Source organism: Ursus arctos, unplaced genomic scaffold, assembly GCF_023065955.2.
Source record: "Ursus arctos isolate Adak ecotype North America unplaced genomic scaffold, UrsArc2.0 scaffold_14, whole genome shotgun sequence".
NCBI classification, from domain to species: Eukaryota; Metazoa; Chordata; class Mammalia; order Carnivora; family Ursidae; genus Ursus; species Ursus arctos.
The window spans coordinates 19049588-19062882 of NW_026622808.1; the positions used below are offsets into that span (position 1 = coordinate 19049588).

The 13295-nt window shown below is 55.8% G+C and overlaps 1 protein-coding gene across 1 annotated transcript; it reads right to left on the reverse strand.

The window, feature by feature from the left end:
* Positions 1 to 4292: 4292 nt before the first annotated feature.
* Positions 4293 to 11832, reverse strand: S1PR2 (sphingosine-1-phosphate receptor 2). Its single transcript, XM_026481363.4, has 2 exons — positions 11675 to 11832; positions 4293 to 6808 (listed from the first exon to the last, which is right to left on the reverse strand). The coding sequence occupies exon 2, from the start codon at positions 6764 to 6766 to the stop codon at positions 5708 to 5710; it is 1059 nt and encodes a 352-aa protein (XP_026337148.1). The 5' UTR covers positions 6767 to 6808; positions 11675 to 11832; the 3' UTR covers positions 4293 to 5707.
* Between the last annotated feature and the right edge of the window lie 1463 nt (positions 11833 to 13295).

Below are 13295 nucleotides of genomic sequence, written 5' to 3' on the forward strand. Positions count from 1 at the left end.
GAAGGAAGGAAGGAAGGGAGAGAAAACTGTTAAACCGCATTAAACAAAGCTAAATAGGTTTCACAAGAGAAGTTTGTTAAACAGTACTTCAGAAGGGGGCCTGGGTGGCTCAGCCAGTTAAGCTTCTGCCTTTGGCTCAGGTCATGATCCTGGGGTCCTGGGATTGAGCCCCGCGTTAAGCTCCCTGCTAAGCAGGAAGTCTGCTTCTCCCTCTCCCTCTGCCCTTCCCCCCACCTTCCATCATGCTTTCTCTGTCTCTTTCAAGTAAATAAATAGAATCTTTTTTTTTAAAGATTCTATTTATTTGTTCATGTGAGACAGAGAGAGAAAGAGACAGAGGCAGAGGGAGAAGCAGGCCCCCCACTGAGCAGGGAGCCCGATGTGGGGCTTGATCCCAGCACCCTGGGATCACAACCTGAGCTGAAGGCAGATGCTTAACAGACTGAGCCCCCAGGCACCCCATAAATAAAATCTTCAATAGGGGCACCTGGGTAGCACAGTCATTAAGCGTCTGCCTTCGGCTCAGGTCGTGGTCCCGGCGTTCCGGGATCGAGTCCCACGTCGGGCCCCTCCGCTGGTAGCCTGCTTCTTCCTCTTCCACTCCCCTGCTGTGTTCCCTCTCTCGCTGGCTGTCTCTCTGTCACATAAATAAAATAAAACTTAAAAAAATAAAAATAAAAAAAATAAAATCTTCAATAAAAACAAAATTTAAATACCTCAGAGATTCATAAATGCCACGAGAAGGCCTTGTTTGGATTCTGGGTCACACAAGTCAAATGTTAAAAAAGAAAATAGAGTCAGATGGGGAAATTTTAACACTGATTGATCCTTTTGATAAGTATGATCATGGTATTGTGGTTAAGTTAAAAAAAAAGTGTCACTTTCTTCTAAAAATAAAAAGTGGAAGAAAATGATGTGATATCCTCTGATTTTCTTTTAAAAATTCAGTGAGTAATAATTGGTTCAGACAAGAATAGATGCTAAACGACCGAAAATTTGATAAGTAACAGGATATTTACAGAGTCTCAGAGTACCTCCCCACAAGATACTTAATAATTACGAAGGAGGAAATGGTAACTTTCAAGTGGGGAGATTTGGCAAATGCCACCAGTGATCGAAGTGCCAGAGATGGGACTAACTGAGAAAAACACATTACTTCTGTGGTATTTGTGCCAAAAATGCGTAACCTGAATCTAATGATGAGGAAACATGACACAAGCCCAACTTGAAGGACATTCTGCCAAATTACTGACCTATATTTTTAAAAAATGTCAAGGTCACGAAAGACAAAGAAAGGTTCAGAAACTGTTCCGATTAAAGGAAACTAAAAAGACGACTGACTGCCACAAGTGACCTGGGATTTTCTTCTGCTCTAAAGGTCAGTAATAAGACCATTGGTGAAAACTGATGTAAGTTTATAGATTCTTGATTTTGATAACTTTACTAAGGTTATAGAAGAGAATGCCTTGTTCTTAGGAAACACAGTGAAGTATTTAGGTAGGCGGAGGGTGGATGGAGGGATGGGTGGAGAGAGATTAGGAGGGAGAGAGAGATCAAGGTACATAGGATAGGAGCCTGGACCGCGGATAACTAGGCGTCTATCCTTATCCAGGACCAATTTCCTCTGAAACCGTTTTATAGGAGACAAATCAATTTCTCTCTTAACTTACTTATACTCTGTGTTTTCTGTCATCTGCAACTGAGCCTCATCTTGATGTCATAATTTAAAGAAATATTCCCGGGGTGCCTGGGTGGCACAGCGGTTAAGCGTCTGCCTTCGGCTCAGGGCGTGATCCCAGCGTTATGGGATCGAGCCCCACATCAGGCTCTTCCGCTAGGAGCCTGCTTCTTCCTCTCCCACTCCCCCTGCTTGTGTTCCCTCTCTCGCTGGCTGTCTCTATCTCTGTCAAATAAATAAATAAAATCTTTAAAAAAAAAAAGAAATATTCCCAAAATCATGCAATAATAAGTGGAAGCTACAGTGTCATTAATAATAATTATGGTGGTAAGACTTAATGAACTTTTGTTGAAATGATGGCATAATGGCAAGAGGGTTCGGTTGCTCAGAGGCGGTGGAAGCCAGATCCGGAATTTAGAATTGTGCTGTCAGTACTGTAGCCAATGGCCACATGTGGCTATTTACTTTTAAATTAATTAAGATTAAAATTCAGCTCCTGCATCACACTAGCCACAATTCACGTGCTAGACGCTTAAGGATCTGCATTTTGCCAGGTTGTTCCAGGTGATTCTAATGCTCCCTAATGGCCAACAGCCTCCGTAGGGAAAGTCACTGTGCATCCCTGGGGGTTGGTCTGCTCTGTTCTAGGCTCCGAGATTTGAGAGATGTCAGCAAATTAGATCCTCAGGCCAGGATACTAAGAACCATCAGATGGGACTACAGTTTTCAACCAAGGGCTCCCGGGGTTCAAATCCTTGCCCCTCCACTCACGTGCCACGTGACCTTGGTCAGATTACTTGACCTCGCTGGTGCCTCAGTTTTGTTTTGTTTTTTAAACTGTCAGAGTGCCAATAAGAGAGTCTACAGAGTCCCCCAAACTGTTGCTTTCTCTATTTTATTTTCTTCACAGGAAATAAACTTAACACTCAGAAGACCAGCATGTGCTTTTGCTTTAATTCACTTGACAAACCTTTATTGAGCACGTGCTGTGTCCACATCACTGTTCTGAGCACCGGGGCCAAGCCGTGAACAGGACAGACACAAACCCCCACTGTCACCGAACTGGCATTCCAAAGGGGGAGGTAGAAAATAATTAGGATAAAAAAGCGAAATGTTCTGCATATAAGAGAGTAGCAAGGTAAGCAGATAGGACCAGAGATGTACGCATGGCCAGAGGCCTCACCCAGGGTGATACTTTATTGTAGACCAGAGGGAGCAGAGAGGAAGCACAGGGGAAGCACAGGCACATGTGGGGGAAGATTGGTCCAGGCAGAGGGAACAGCACGTGCAAAGTCCCTGCGGTGGGAACATGCCAAGTACTATTTAAGATGCTAGAGGCACAGTGGTAAGACAGATGCCGTTCTATCTTCAAGGTGCTCTCAGTTTAGTGGAGGGGAGGAAGCAGATAAACTGACCCATAATATCCTCCCAGATGATGAGTAAGAGAGGGACTCAGTGGAGGCGGAGCAGACGATGGTCAGGGCAGGCCCCTCTGAGGAGGTGATCATCGAGCGGAGGCCCAGAAGGAGGCGGTAGAGAAAGCAGGTGTGTATCTGGGGGAAATCTATTGACTCTGGCCTGGCCGGTATCTCCTCTGTTCCTTCCACTCAGCTGGGACTCGGGTTTCCAGAGGCTGTCCGGGAGCTGCTGAGGAGGGGGATTCTAAAGGGAAGAGCAGATCTCTCAGCCTCTGGCTGCTGGCCCCACTCCTCTCACTGGCCGCTCAAGTGTTTGCGTTGGTGTGCTGGGTGGGGCTCTAGCTTGGGGACTGGGTTCCCCATCAAAGCCCCAGATCTATCTTCAAAGGAGCCGCTGGGCCCTGTGCCTCTGGGCAGAAGGGAGTGTCACCCTGGAGCTGAGCTAGGAACCCACCCCCCAGCTGTGTCCCATCTGGGTTTCTCCTGGTTTTGGATGGGGTCTGGCTGCTCACACTGCCCACTCCTTCCACGGCAAAGAGTGGGTGGAGGATACTCTCCGGCCCTGTGATGGAGCTGGCGGGAGTCAGCCCAGTGAAACGTTGAAATCCCTTGTACCAGTTTGTAAATTGTTCCTGCCTGAGTTCGTATCCAGACAGGCGCTTGCTCCAACTCACTGTGTGACCCTGAGCAGCTCACTTACCTTCTCTGAACCCACATCTCCACGATAGTTCATAGTAACTCTCACCTTCTGGGATTCACGTCTTGGGAAGTGCTTGATGAAAGTTACCCATTCCTTTGGGGAATACTGAGCCCTGGAGGGTTATCTGGGCCCACGTCCCCCAAAACCATCTCCCAGGGAAGAACATGTATGTGAGATGAGATGAAATAGGGGACCTCCCCACACCCTCCAGGCCATCTTTGGAGGGAAGCAGGCAGGCCTAGAGTCTAATCACTGGGAAGGGCCAGACAGATGCCCTAGGGGAAAGGTCAGCATTTACCCTGTTCTCTCAGAAGCCACTGCAACCCTGCTTGGGCGGGGTTGGGGCACAAAATAGGAAGGCTGGCAAAGTATGAGTGGCCTGGGCAGCAGCCACCCTCCCCATCCCGTCACCCTCCCCATCCCGTCCACCCTCCAGCCACCGGGTGCTACTTAGGGCAACGGCCGCCTTAAGCCCCAAAGACAACAAACACCGGAACAAGGGATTGAACCGTTTATTGGCCTGGGCCCAGGTCTCAGGCACGGGGGGCATCTGGGGAGCTGTATGAGGGGAGAAAAGCCCCCAACTGGCTCCTTGCCCCCCAAGACCCACTCCCCCAGCCTTTGCATTCACAAGAAATCGATTGAGGCATGAGGTTTCCTTCCCCAAGGCGAGCTGTACCCCAGCTCTCAAACGGGGAGATGAGCCAACAGTAAGAGAGGAGTCTGTGTGGGGGCCGGACCCCTCTTTGGCAGCTTGAACACGATGTGAGACGACAACAGCATCCATTCTGGGGGAGCACGGTGGGGACAGATCACACGCATCGCACGCACGCGCACACAGACACACATAAATATACATTTGTACCGCAATGTCCCTTCCATCTATCCACGGAATTTAGCAAAGTCCTTCTGGGGCAGTCCTTCTGGGGGGGCAACCACCCCACAACCATCGTCCGTGGCCTCCCCACCCCCATGCTTCTCCAAACAATACAACTCGAAAGGAGGCACAGCGGGCTCAAGGCTCAAGGCTGCCCTGCCTCAGGAGATCTGGTTACCTTGGCTGGGCTGGAGGTGGGAGTAGCTTGGGGGCGGGGTTTTTAGGAGTGGGGGTCCTGTGCCAACAGCTCCCCTAGAACTTTCTCAAGTTCTACCCTTTTCCACCAGGAGGCCCAGAGCCCTCCTCAGCCCCCCAGACCAGTTTTTCCAGCCCTTGGTGACTCCTCTGTGCCCCAAATAGTGCAATTGGCCAATGAGGTCTGAGAATGGCATCCAGCCTCCCCCCCTCCGCCGTGGTTTCCCAGCATCTCGTGGAGAGACAGAGGAAAGGGAAGAAGCAACCAAAGTGGCAGCTGGTGTAATTTGGGGAAGCTGTGGATTTGGGCCTTGCAACTGTCAGCCAGGGCCGCCCAGGACAGTCAGGGAGGAGGCCTCCAGCCCTTTGGGACAGTGCTTCTGGGGAAGTGGCTTAAAGTTGCCAGGAAAAGGTGACGGAGGGCTGGATTCAGAGAAGGAAGTTCCGTACAGGGCAGAGGGTCAGACAGTCGTGAAATGTTGAAACCCCTTGTACCGGGTTGTAAATTGTTCCTGCCCTGAGCTCCCCCCGAGTGCTTGCCTGCTGTGTCACCTGAGTGCCTACCGGCTGTCACCCAGGCCCCTTCCAGGTCCCCCGGGCCTCCCCATGACCAGTTCTGAAGGGGGTCACATCAGTTACCGCACTAGCCTCTGACCCACTGCAGCTCTGCCGTCCGACAGGTCGGTGTCTCAGCCGGCCATGCCCAGGGTGAAATATTGTCAATATCACCCAGGTCTGTGGCGTGGGGGCCTCTTGCTCGGCAGCCCCCATCTCTGTCTGAGGTCAACTGGCGCCTCTCCACGGAGCCCTCTGCCACGGCCTGGTGGCCCACTTGCCCCTCAGACCATCGTGTTGCCCTCCAGAAACGTGGGCGACGTAGGCATGTGCGTGCCCCTCTCCAGAGAGCTGGAGCTGCGGAGGGGCAGGAGCCGATGGCCCGGGGTCCCACCCCGCCGTCCTTGAACCCCCGCCGCCCGCCGGCAGCACTGCAGCGGCCGCAGCACCTCCCGCCGCAGGTCCCGGCTGCGCCACGTGTAGATGACGGGGTTGAGCAGTGAGTTCAGGGTGGCGAAGGCGAAGAAGTAGTGGGCCTTGTAGAGGACAGGGCAGGAGTGGACGGGGCAGGCGTAGTCCAGGAGCAGGATGCTGAAGGCCGGCAGCCAGCAGACGATGAAGACACCCAGCACGATGGTGACCGTCTTGAGCAGGGCCAGCGTCTGGGGGCCAGCCACGTCGGCGTGGCTGGAGCGGACCACGCAGTAGATGCGGACATACAGAGCGACGATGGCCAATAAAATGACGGAGAAGATGGTGACCACGCAGAGCACGTAGTGCTTGGTGTAAAGCGGCAGAACGGTGGAACAGGCCTCGAGATGGCCCAGGCAGTTCCAGCCAAGGATGGGCAGGCCGCCGAGAGCCAGTGAGATGAGCCACGAGGCCGCGATCAGCAGCAGCATGCGGCAGCTCTTGTCGCTGCCGTAGAGCTTGACCTTGGCAATGGCCACGTGCCGCTCGATGGCGATGGCCAGGAGGCTGAAGACAGAGGCGGAGAGCGTGATGAAGGCAGAGCCCTCTCGCGCAAACCACTGCACCGGAGTCAGCCCCAGCGTGACCGGGCCCGAGAGCAAGGTATTGGCTACGAAGGCCACTCCCGCCAGCAGGTCCGAGGCGGCCAGGTTGCCCAGGAACAGGTACATGGCTGAGTGGAACTTGCTGTTGCGAGCGACCGCGATTAGCACCAGCAGGTTCTCCACCACGATGGCAAAACAGAGCAGGATGATGAGGGCCAAGGCCACCTGGCGGGAGGGCGTCTCCTGAGTGTCCAGCGTCTCCTTGGTGTAATTATAGTGTTCCCGGACCTTGCTGGGGCTTAGGTACTCTGAGTACAGGCCGCCCATGGTGGGGCTCAGTGGCCGGCTAGGGCCATGGGGCTGTCAGAGCTGCAGAGACAGAAGACAGACAGACAGGTCAGTGCTGCGGCTGCTCCCTGGGCTCTGACGTTGGATGGGTGTGGCTTTAGTCCCTGTTCCCTCACTCCTCACTGAGGGGCCACAAGAAGTCAGAAGTATCATCACCCCTGCTTTACCAATGGGAAACCCAGAGAGGTCAATTCACCTGCTGTGAGTCTCAAAGCTAGGAAGTGGCAGAGCCAGAGAACCACTCCAAAGCCTCCATAATCTATAGGCTGCACTGTCTTTCAAAAAGAACAGAAGCTCCCCTAAACAGCATGAGGGACATGGAGTAAACTTCCAGAACTCTTGCTCACCTACCCAGAGAATGAGCCTTGGGCAGGGCCTGGAGGGCTCATCTCCCTTCTGGAATACACTAGAGCCTGGGGCCTCATGCCACCTGCCAACCCGGGTCAGCAAGAGGCTGGCTGCTGATAGCACCATCCCCTACTCATTACCACCCACTGCCCTGGATATCAGGCTGGGTCTAAGCCTTGAGCCCCGGGTGCTCCCAAGATAAGGTCTTGGGGAGACACCAGGGCGGCCCTGTTAAGCATCTCAGAGGTCATGGCATCTTCAAGGACAAAGACCTTGGAGGCAATCCAGGGTTCAACCGCACTCCACTGACATGCTGTGGGACTTTAGGCAAGTCACTCAATACTCAGCCTCTCAGCCCCAATGTCTTCATCTGCGCAATGAGAAGAAAGCCCACTTCATAATGGTACATGAGGCCCACTGCATAAGGGTAATGGTACATGAGGCACCCTTAGCGCATAGCAAGCACTCAATAAGTATTAACCAATATATTAGCTCCCCTCTTCCTGCCAAACACACAGCTGGGGCCTAGGTGCCCTCCAGCCAGTCTTGGAGGAGGGGGTGTAGACTGAGCTAGCCACACAAGATTCCCAACATCCTGTTCTCATCAGCACCATCTAGCCCTGCTGTGGGACAGAGGGGTCCCAGCGGGGTGGGCAGGGCGCTGGCACCCCCCCTCCCCAGCCAGGATGAAATCCAGATGTGAGGCCCCTGGAACAAACAGGGTGGAGTCCTCACTTCCCAGTCACATCCGGTGTGGGAAAGGCTGGGAGGGGGTGATGGGATCGGGGAGCCACAGGAGACCAGTCTGGGAGGTCCTGGCTGGGAGGATGGGGCAGCTGCTGCAGGCGCTGAAGTCATGTGAGCCGAAGAGGGGGCGAGCAGCACCGCTGAGAGGGGGTTGAGGGGAGGTGGGGGACGGTATTTGTTTCCATGAAAGCCTGAGTCACCCCCCTCTCAAGGAAAACTGAGCCGTGGGGGGAGGGGGCGGGAAGAAGCGTGGGCAGAGAGGCTGAGAGGCCAACATCGTGGCCTCCTCCCAGCTTGGGGGGGGGGGCGCTATTTCAGAGGAGCTGGTGCAGTGTCTGTCTTTCACAAGGGGAGCCAGGAGGAAGCTCCAGCCTTTCGCTAAGGGGGGAGGGCGCGGGAAGAGCCCTCCCTAGGTGCCTGGAAACCTGCCTGGCGAGGACCACGTGCGCTCCAGGAGTACCGTTCCAGAAAAGGCTGGTTAGGCCGGTTCTTAGGGAGCCTGGGAATTATGGGGGGCTTCCGGGGTCACCCAAGCCATCTCAGGCCCCCGACGCCCCCTCAGAGGGGCGCCCTGGCCCGGGGCCTGACAGAGGCAGCTGCTCCCCCCCAGTGAAGGGGCATCCGTCCTAGTTTGGAAACAGAGAAGGGCTTGTGCGCATCCCCGGAGACTGCCGCCCCGCCCAGATCGCCACACAGAGGCCCCTTGTTCCCCTGCCGGACCGGGCCCTGGGCGCCCCGATGCCCTCTGCCCGTTGCAGGCTGCAGCCGGCCGGGAGCTAGCCTGGCCCTGGCCCGGGCCTTACTGGACCGGCCTTCGGGGCAGAAACAGCCCGCGCCCTGATTGGTTTGTTTTCAATCCCAGGGCCTTGAGCGATTCGCCCATTGGCCCGAGCTTTCCGTCCTCGGCATTTGATTGGCCCAGTTGGGGGCGCTCTAAGGAAGGCGCTAGTGATCGGGCCTTCACAGGCCAACCACTTCTTTCAGAGAACACAGTTAGGGCTGTGTGGATGTCCCGGGGGAGACTGTGAACCGCGGCCTGACCGCCGGGTCACGTCGACCAGACGCCCCCAGGCTGCCCTGGCCTACTGGGCCCCTCCTGGGGTTCATGACTTAGAATCAAGGGCCCGTTGCAGGCCTGGGAAGCACCCCTGCTGGTGGGCGAAAAGCCCAGGATGTGTCCCATGGCCACCCCCTTCACCCCTTCCTCACATGGGGCCACCAACCTTCTGGTTTGGCAGCCAAGAGGAAGACTTATGGAAGCTTCCTGGAGAAATAAGAATTGGGTTCAGTCCTCACGCCCCAGAGACCCACCGAAAAGTCTGTCTTCTTCCCTGGGGAGGAGGTGGGGGAGACTGGGAGCTTGCACACTCACTTTCTGCAGCCCTTGGAGGCTGTCAAGGCATCCTCAGAAGGAGGGATAGCTCGCCTAGTTAGAAAAGGGGAAACTGAGGCCCACACTGCTTCCCTCTTCTCATCTTCCCCACTAGGACTTTGCTGAAGACAGGGCTTAAGTCAGGCTCATGCTTCCCAGAAAGAGGAAGCAGGGCCTGGAGATTAGGGCTGACAGAAGAGGCACCCCCAGGCAGACACAGACCTTGGCTGTTTCCCTTCCCTGTGTCAGGCTCCCAGACCTGGCTAAACACAGGGCCTGTCTCCTGCCCACCTTCACCAAGGCCATCCTAACTTCTTCCCAGAGGCTCAGTAAGAGGTCACCGGGCTCAGAATCGGGGAATGGCCAGGCCTGAAATAGAATAGGAGGGACGAGTGACAGGGTTTGGAGGGAAGGGAAGATAGACCAAGACTGTTCAGGGGGAGATTAGGAGAGAGGAAGGACAGGGGAAGCCTCAGCGGCTTCCAAGAACCCCTCCTCCAAGTTCCACTGAGGCAGGCCTTGTGCTTGTCACTCACTGATCCATGCCACTCGCCCTAAGGCAGCGCCCTCACCCCCTTTCTTTTGGTTTCCCTTCGGCTGTAAGGCCCGCCCTACACTGCCGTTCTCCATGCAGCAGCCAGGGGGAGCTATTTAAATCACAAGGCCAGGACAGTGTGTCACTCCCTCAGCTCCAAATTCTTCCATGGCTCCCCACTGCCCAAAATGGCCTGGCCCCTGCCCATCTAGCCTCCTCCCACTCTCCCCCAGGGCCTCTCAACGCCAACCACACTGGCCCCCTAGGTGCCACCCCCATTCCTACCTCAGAGATTTGTTCTTGTTCTTCCACCTGGCATGCCCTTCCCTCAAATCGGGGAATGACTGTCTTCTCCTCTTTCAGGTTTCGGTTTTAAAGTCACCGGCTCAGAGGGGTCTCCTCCGACCATCAGTCTATCACAGCCACCTTCCCCAGGGCCTTTCCATTACAGCATCCTGCTTTATTAGCTTCACACAACTTGCCATTCTGAGAGATTATTATTGTAGTATTTTGTTTTCTGTCTGGCTTCCTTGGTAGAATATGAGTGTTGGAGGCCCCAGACCAAGTCTGTTTTCAGCCCCTTTGGCATGATGCCTGGCATACAGAAGGTGCTCCGAAAACGCGTGTGATGGATGGATGGATGGATGGATGGATTGATGGATGGATGGTTGAACGGATGAACGAACGAATGAACGAAGCCCCGTGGGCCCCCGAGGGCAGAGGCACCTAAACTCAGCCTAGCCCCCAAATCACAGCAAAGGCTGGAGACGCCTCAGGTCGCTGGCAGCCCCCTGACCCTGCGAAGCCCAGCGCGTCTCCGTGGAGACAGCGGCAGGACCCGCCCCCGCCCTCGGGCTGCAGTCTAGGCCTCCTTATCTGGCGGTGGAATGCGCGGTATCCACACTCGCCGCTGCTGGGGCCGCGCCTCCTCTCTCGCGACAGCCACACGCGAGGAACCCCTACATCTCCCATGCGGGTGGGGGACACCTCTGCGTCCCGCCAGGGGCTTCGCCCCAGTATTCCCAGAGGAGTTAGGGGCGGGAGTTTTGGGGGGGTAGTGATAACAGCAGCAGCCGCACCGCCAATACCAAACCGCCGTCGCGCCACGCGGGGGGACCGTGGGCCCAGCGCGTGGCGCCTGGAGCATCTGACTAGGGCAGAGTCGGGGGAGGGCATGGAAATCCCCGGGTGAGTCAACTCGTGCCGGAGGAGGGGGCGAGGTTCCGACGCTCTGCTGGGCCCGGGACCACACGGGGTCCGCGCCACGGGTGACTGCACCCCCGCCCCGTCCCTGGGCCCCAGGTGAAAGGAGAGACGCGGGAGTCACGCACTCACATTCCCTTTCCTTCCAGAACAAAGCCACGCCCCCAAGGGGGTGACTGAAGAAGACGAACTACTCGGGGAAACTGAGGCACAGAGGCAGACCTGCAGGCGGTGGGGCAGGCGGCCTTCCCTGGGGACCCCGCCCCTTGGCTTAGAAGCTCCGCGGCGCGCTGCACCTTTCGGTCTCGCCCAGCCCGAGTCGCCGGCGGGAGGGCCCTCCCCCTCATACACACTCCCCAAACCCCCCCGGTCCCGGACCACACCGTTCTGCCCTCCAGTCCCTGGCCGAAAGCGCTCGGATCCGCCTTGTCTTCGGCGCCAACTTCCTGCCGCCGGGGAAGGCGGGGAGCTCAGCCTGGGGGTTCGCGGCCGAGGCTATAGGGGCCGCCTGGAGTCGTGGAGAGGGCGCACAGTGACCACTCCCTCCGTGCAGCAGGAGCACGGGCGGCGCGTGCGCGCCCCGGTGCGCCCCCAACCCCTGGCCTGGCTCCCCAGCTGCGATCCTGCGACTTAGGGAACCCGGGCCCCTCCCTTCTGCCTTCCCCTCGTCCCGCACACTCACCTGGCTGGGCCGGCCCGGGTCCCTGCCCTGACCGGAGGGGCTCTGGTGTCTGCGTCCCCGGGACGGCATCGGCAGGGGCTGGGGCTGCCGGCCGGGCTGGGACTGCGTCCCGGGGCTCGGGACCGGGGACAGAGGGGGGCGGGGAGAGACACCGCCTAGGCCCCCCACTCGCCCCGCCCTCCTCCCCTCCCCTTTCCGGCGGCGGCTGCAATGAATTCCAGATGTGGCGGGTCGGCCCAGGCGCGCGCGCTGGGGACGGCGGGGGAGGCGCGCGGGGTCCCTTTGTCCGCACCCCCCCCGCCCTGCCCCTCCCAGCCCCCACTCGTGAGAATCTGCCGGCGCATGACGTCATGCGGCTTCGTGACGTCACGCCTCTCCTGGCCAGGTGGCCTCAACCTGAAACAACTGCCTTCAATTGTAGATACACTCTGGGCTCACCCCTGGGACCCCGGAATTGGAGGAGAACATGGGATCCCCCTTATTTACTCAACGAGAAGCCACCTAAGCACCTATGTGTCAACACAGCAAATAGGCATGAAGCGCCTCCTATGAGTTCGTCCAACAAATAATCAAGTTCCTACGATGTGCCACGCCTTGCCCCAAGGACAGGATTGGTTTTTGCCTTGATGAGGCCTCAGAACTCAGAAAAGACCCTTAGAAAAGAGGGAGCACCCAGAAGTCTACCCTGCCTCTGCTAAGGGATCGCTGTCCCGTCCTTGCTGTGGTCAACCAGACAAGAAGGCCCAGGTTCATCCTGCCTTCCAAGCTGGGGCCCAAACTTCTATACAGTTCTTTGGTTTCCCTCTTTTCCCCTTCCAGCTTTTCCTGGGCGACTCTGTGGGCCCAGCCGTTGAGATGGAAGGACACCTTTATTTACTGATGTGCACACGTATGTGTGTGTGAGAAATCAGCAGCTAGACAACCTGATAGGAGAGCCCCTCATTCCTTCAATAAATATTTTCGGTACACCTCCTGGGTACAGCAGTGAACAAAACAGGAAAAGAAGTCCTCACCCTCAAGGAGCTTACGTTCAGGTGCAAGAGACAGCCTTTTAGGAGGGCACTATTTGTGAAGACGCATACATAACCTTCTTCAATGTCAATTTACCAGATACATTAACACCTGCTGTGTGCCAGGCAGTATCCTAAATGGTGGGGGTATATCAGGAACCAAATGGACAAAATTCTCTGTCCCCGTGGAGCTGACGTTCTACCACATGTGCTCAGAATATCCAGAATATTGCAGAAAGAAGAAACTAGTGAATTCCCTGGGAGCGGAAGGGACAGATAGGGACAGGGCACGGGAGGGAGGCTGCTTTCATTCTATGAACCCTCTCCTACCTTTTGATTTTTGTAATATGTGCAAGTGTCTCTTTATGCCAATAATAAATTAAATTAAAAATTGACTGCTGGAGACCTAGATGGTGCAATAATAAGGGGAGAGAGGTTCAGTGCACTTTTCTGTATGTGTATCATACTTCAGTCAAGAATGTTGAAATGCAAAACAACGAAAAAGGGCACCTGCACTCCCATGTTCATCGCAGCATTATTCACAATAGCCAAGATATGAAAATAACCTAAGTGTCCATCAGTGGAGGAATGGGTAAAGACAATGTGGTGTA

Bases quoted from the DNA above. Each gene is read 5' to 3' on its own strand.
- S1PR2 (XM_026481363.4), bottom strand. From the start codon at position 6,766: ATGGGCGGCCTGTACTCAGAGTACCTAAGCCCCAGCAAGGTCCGGGAA.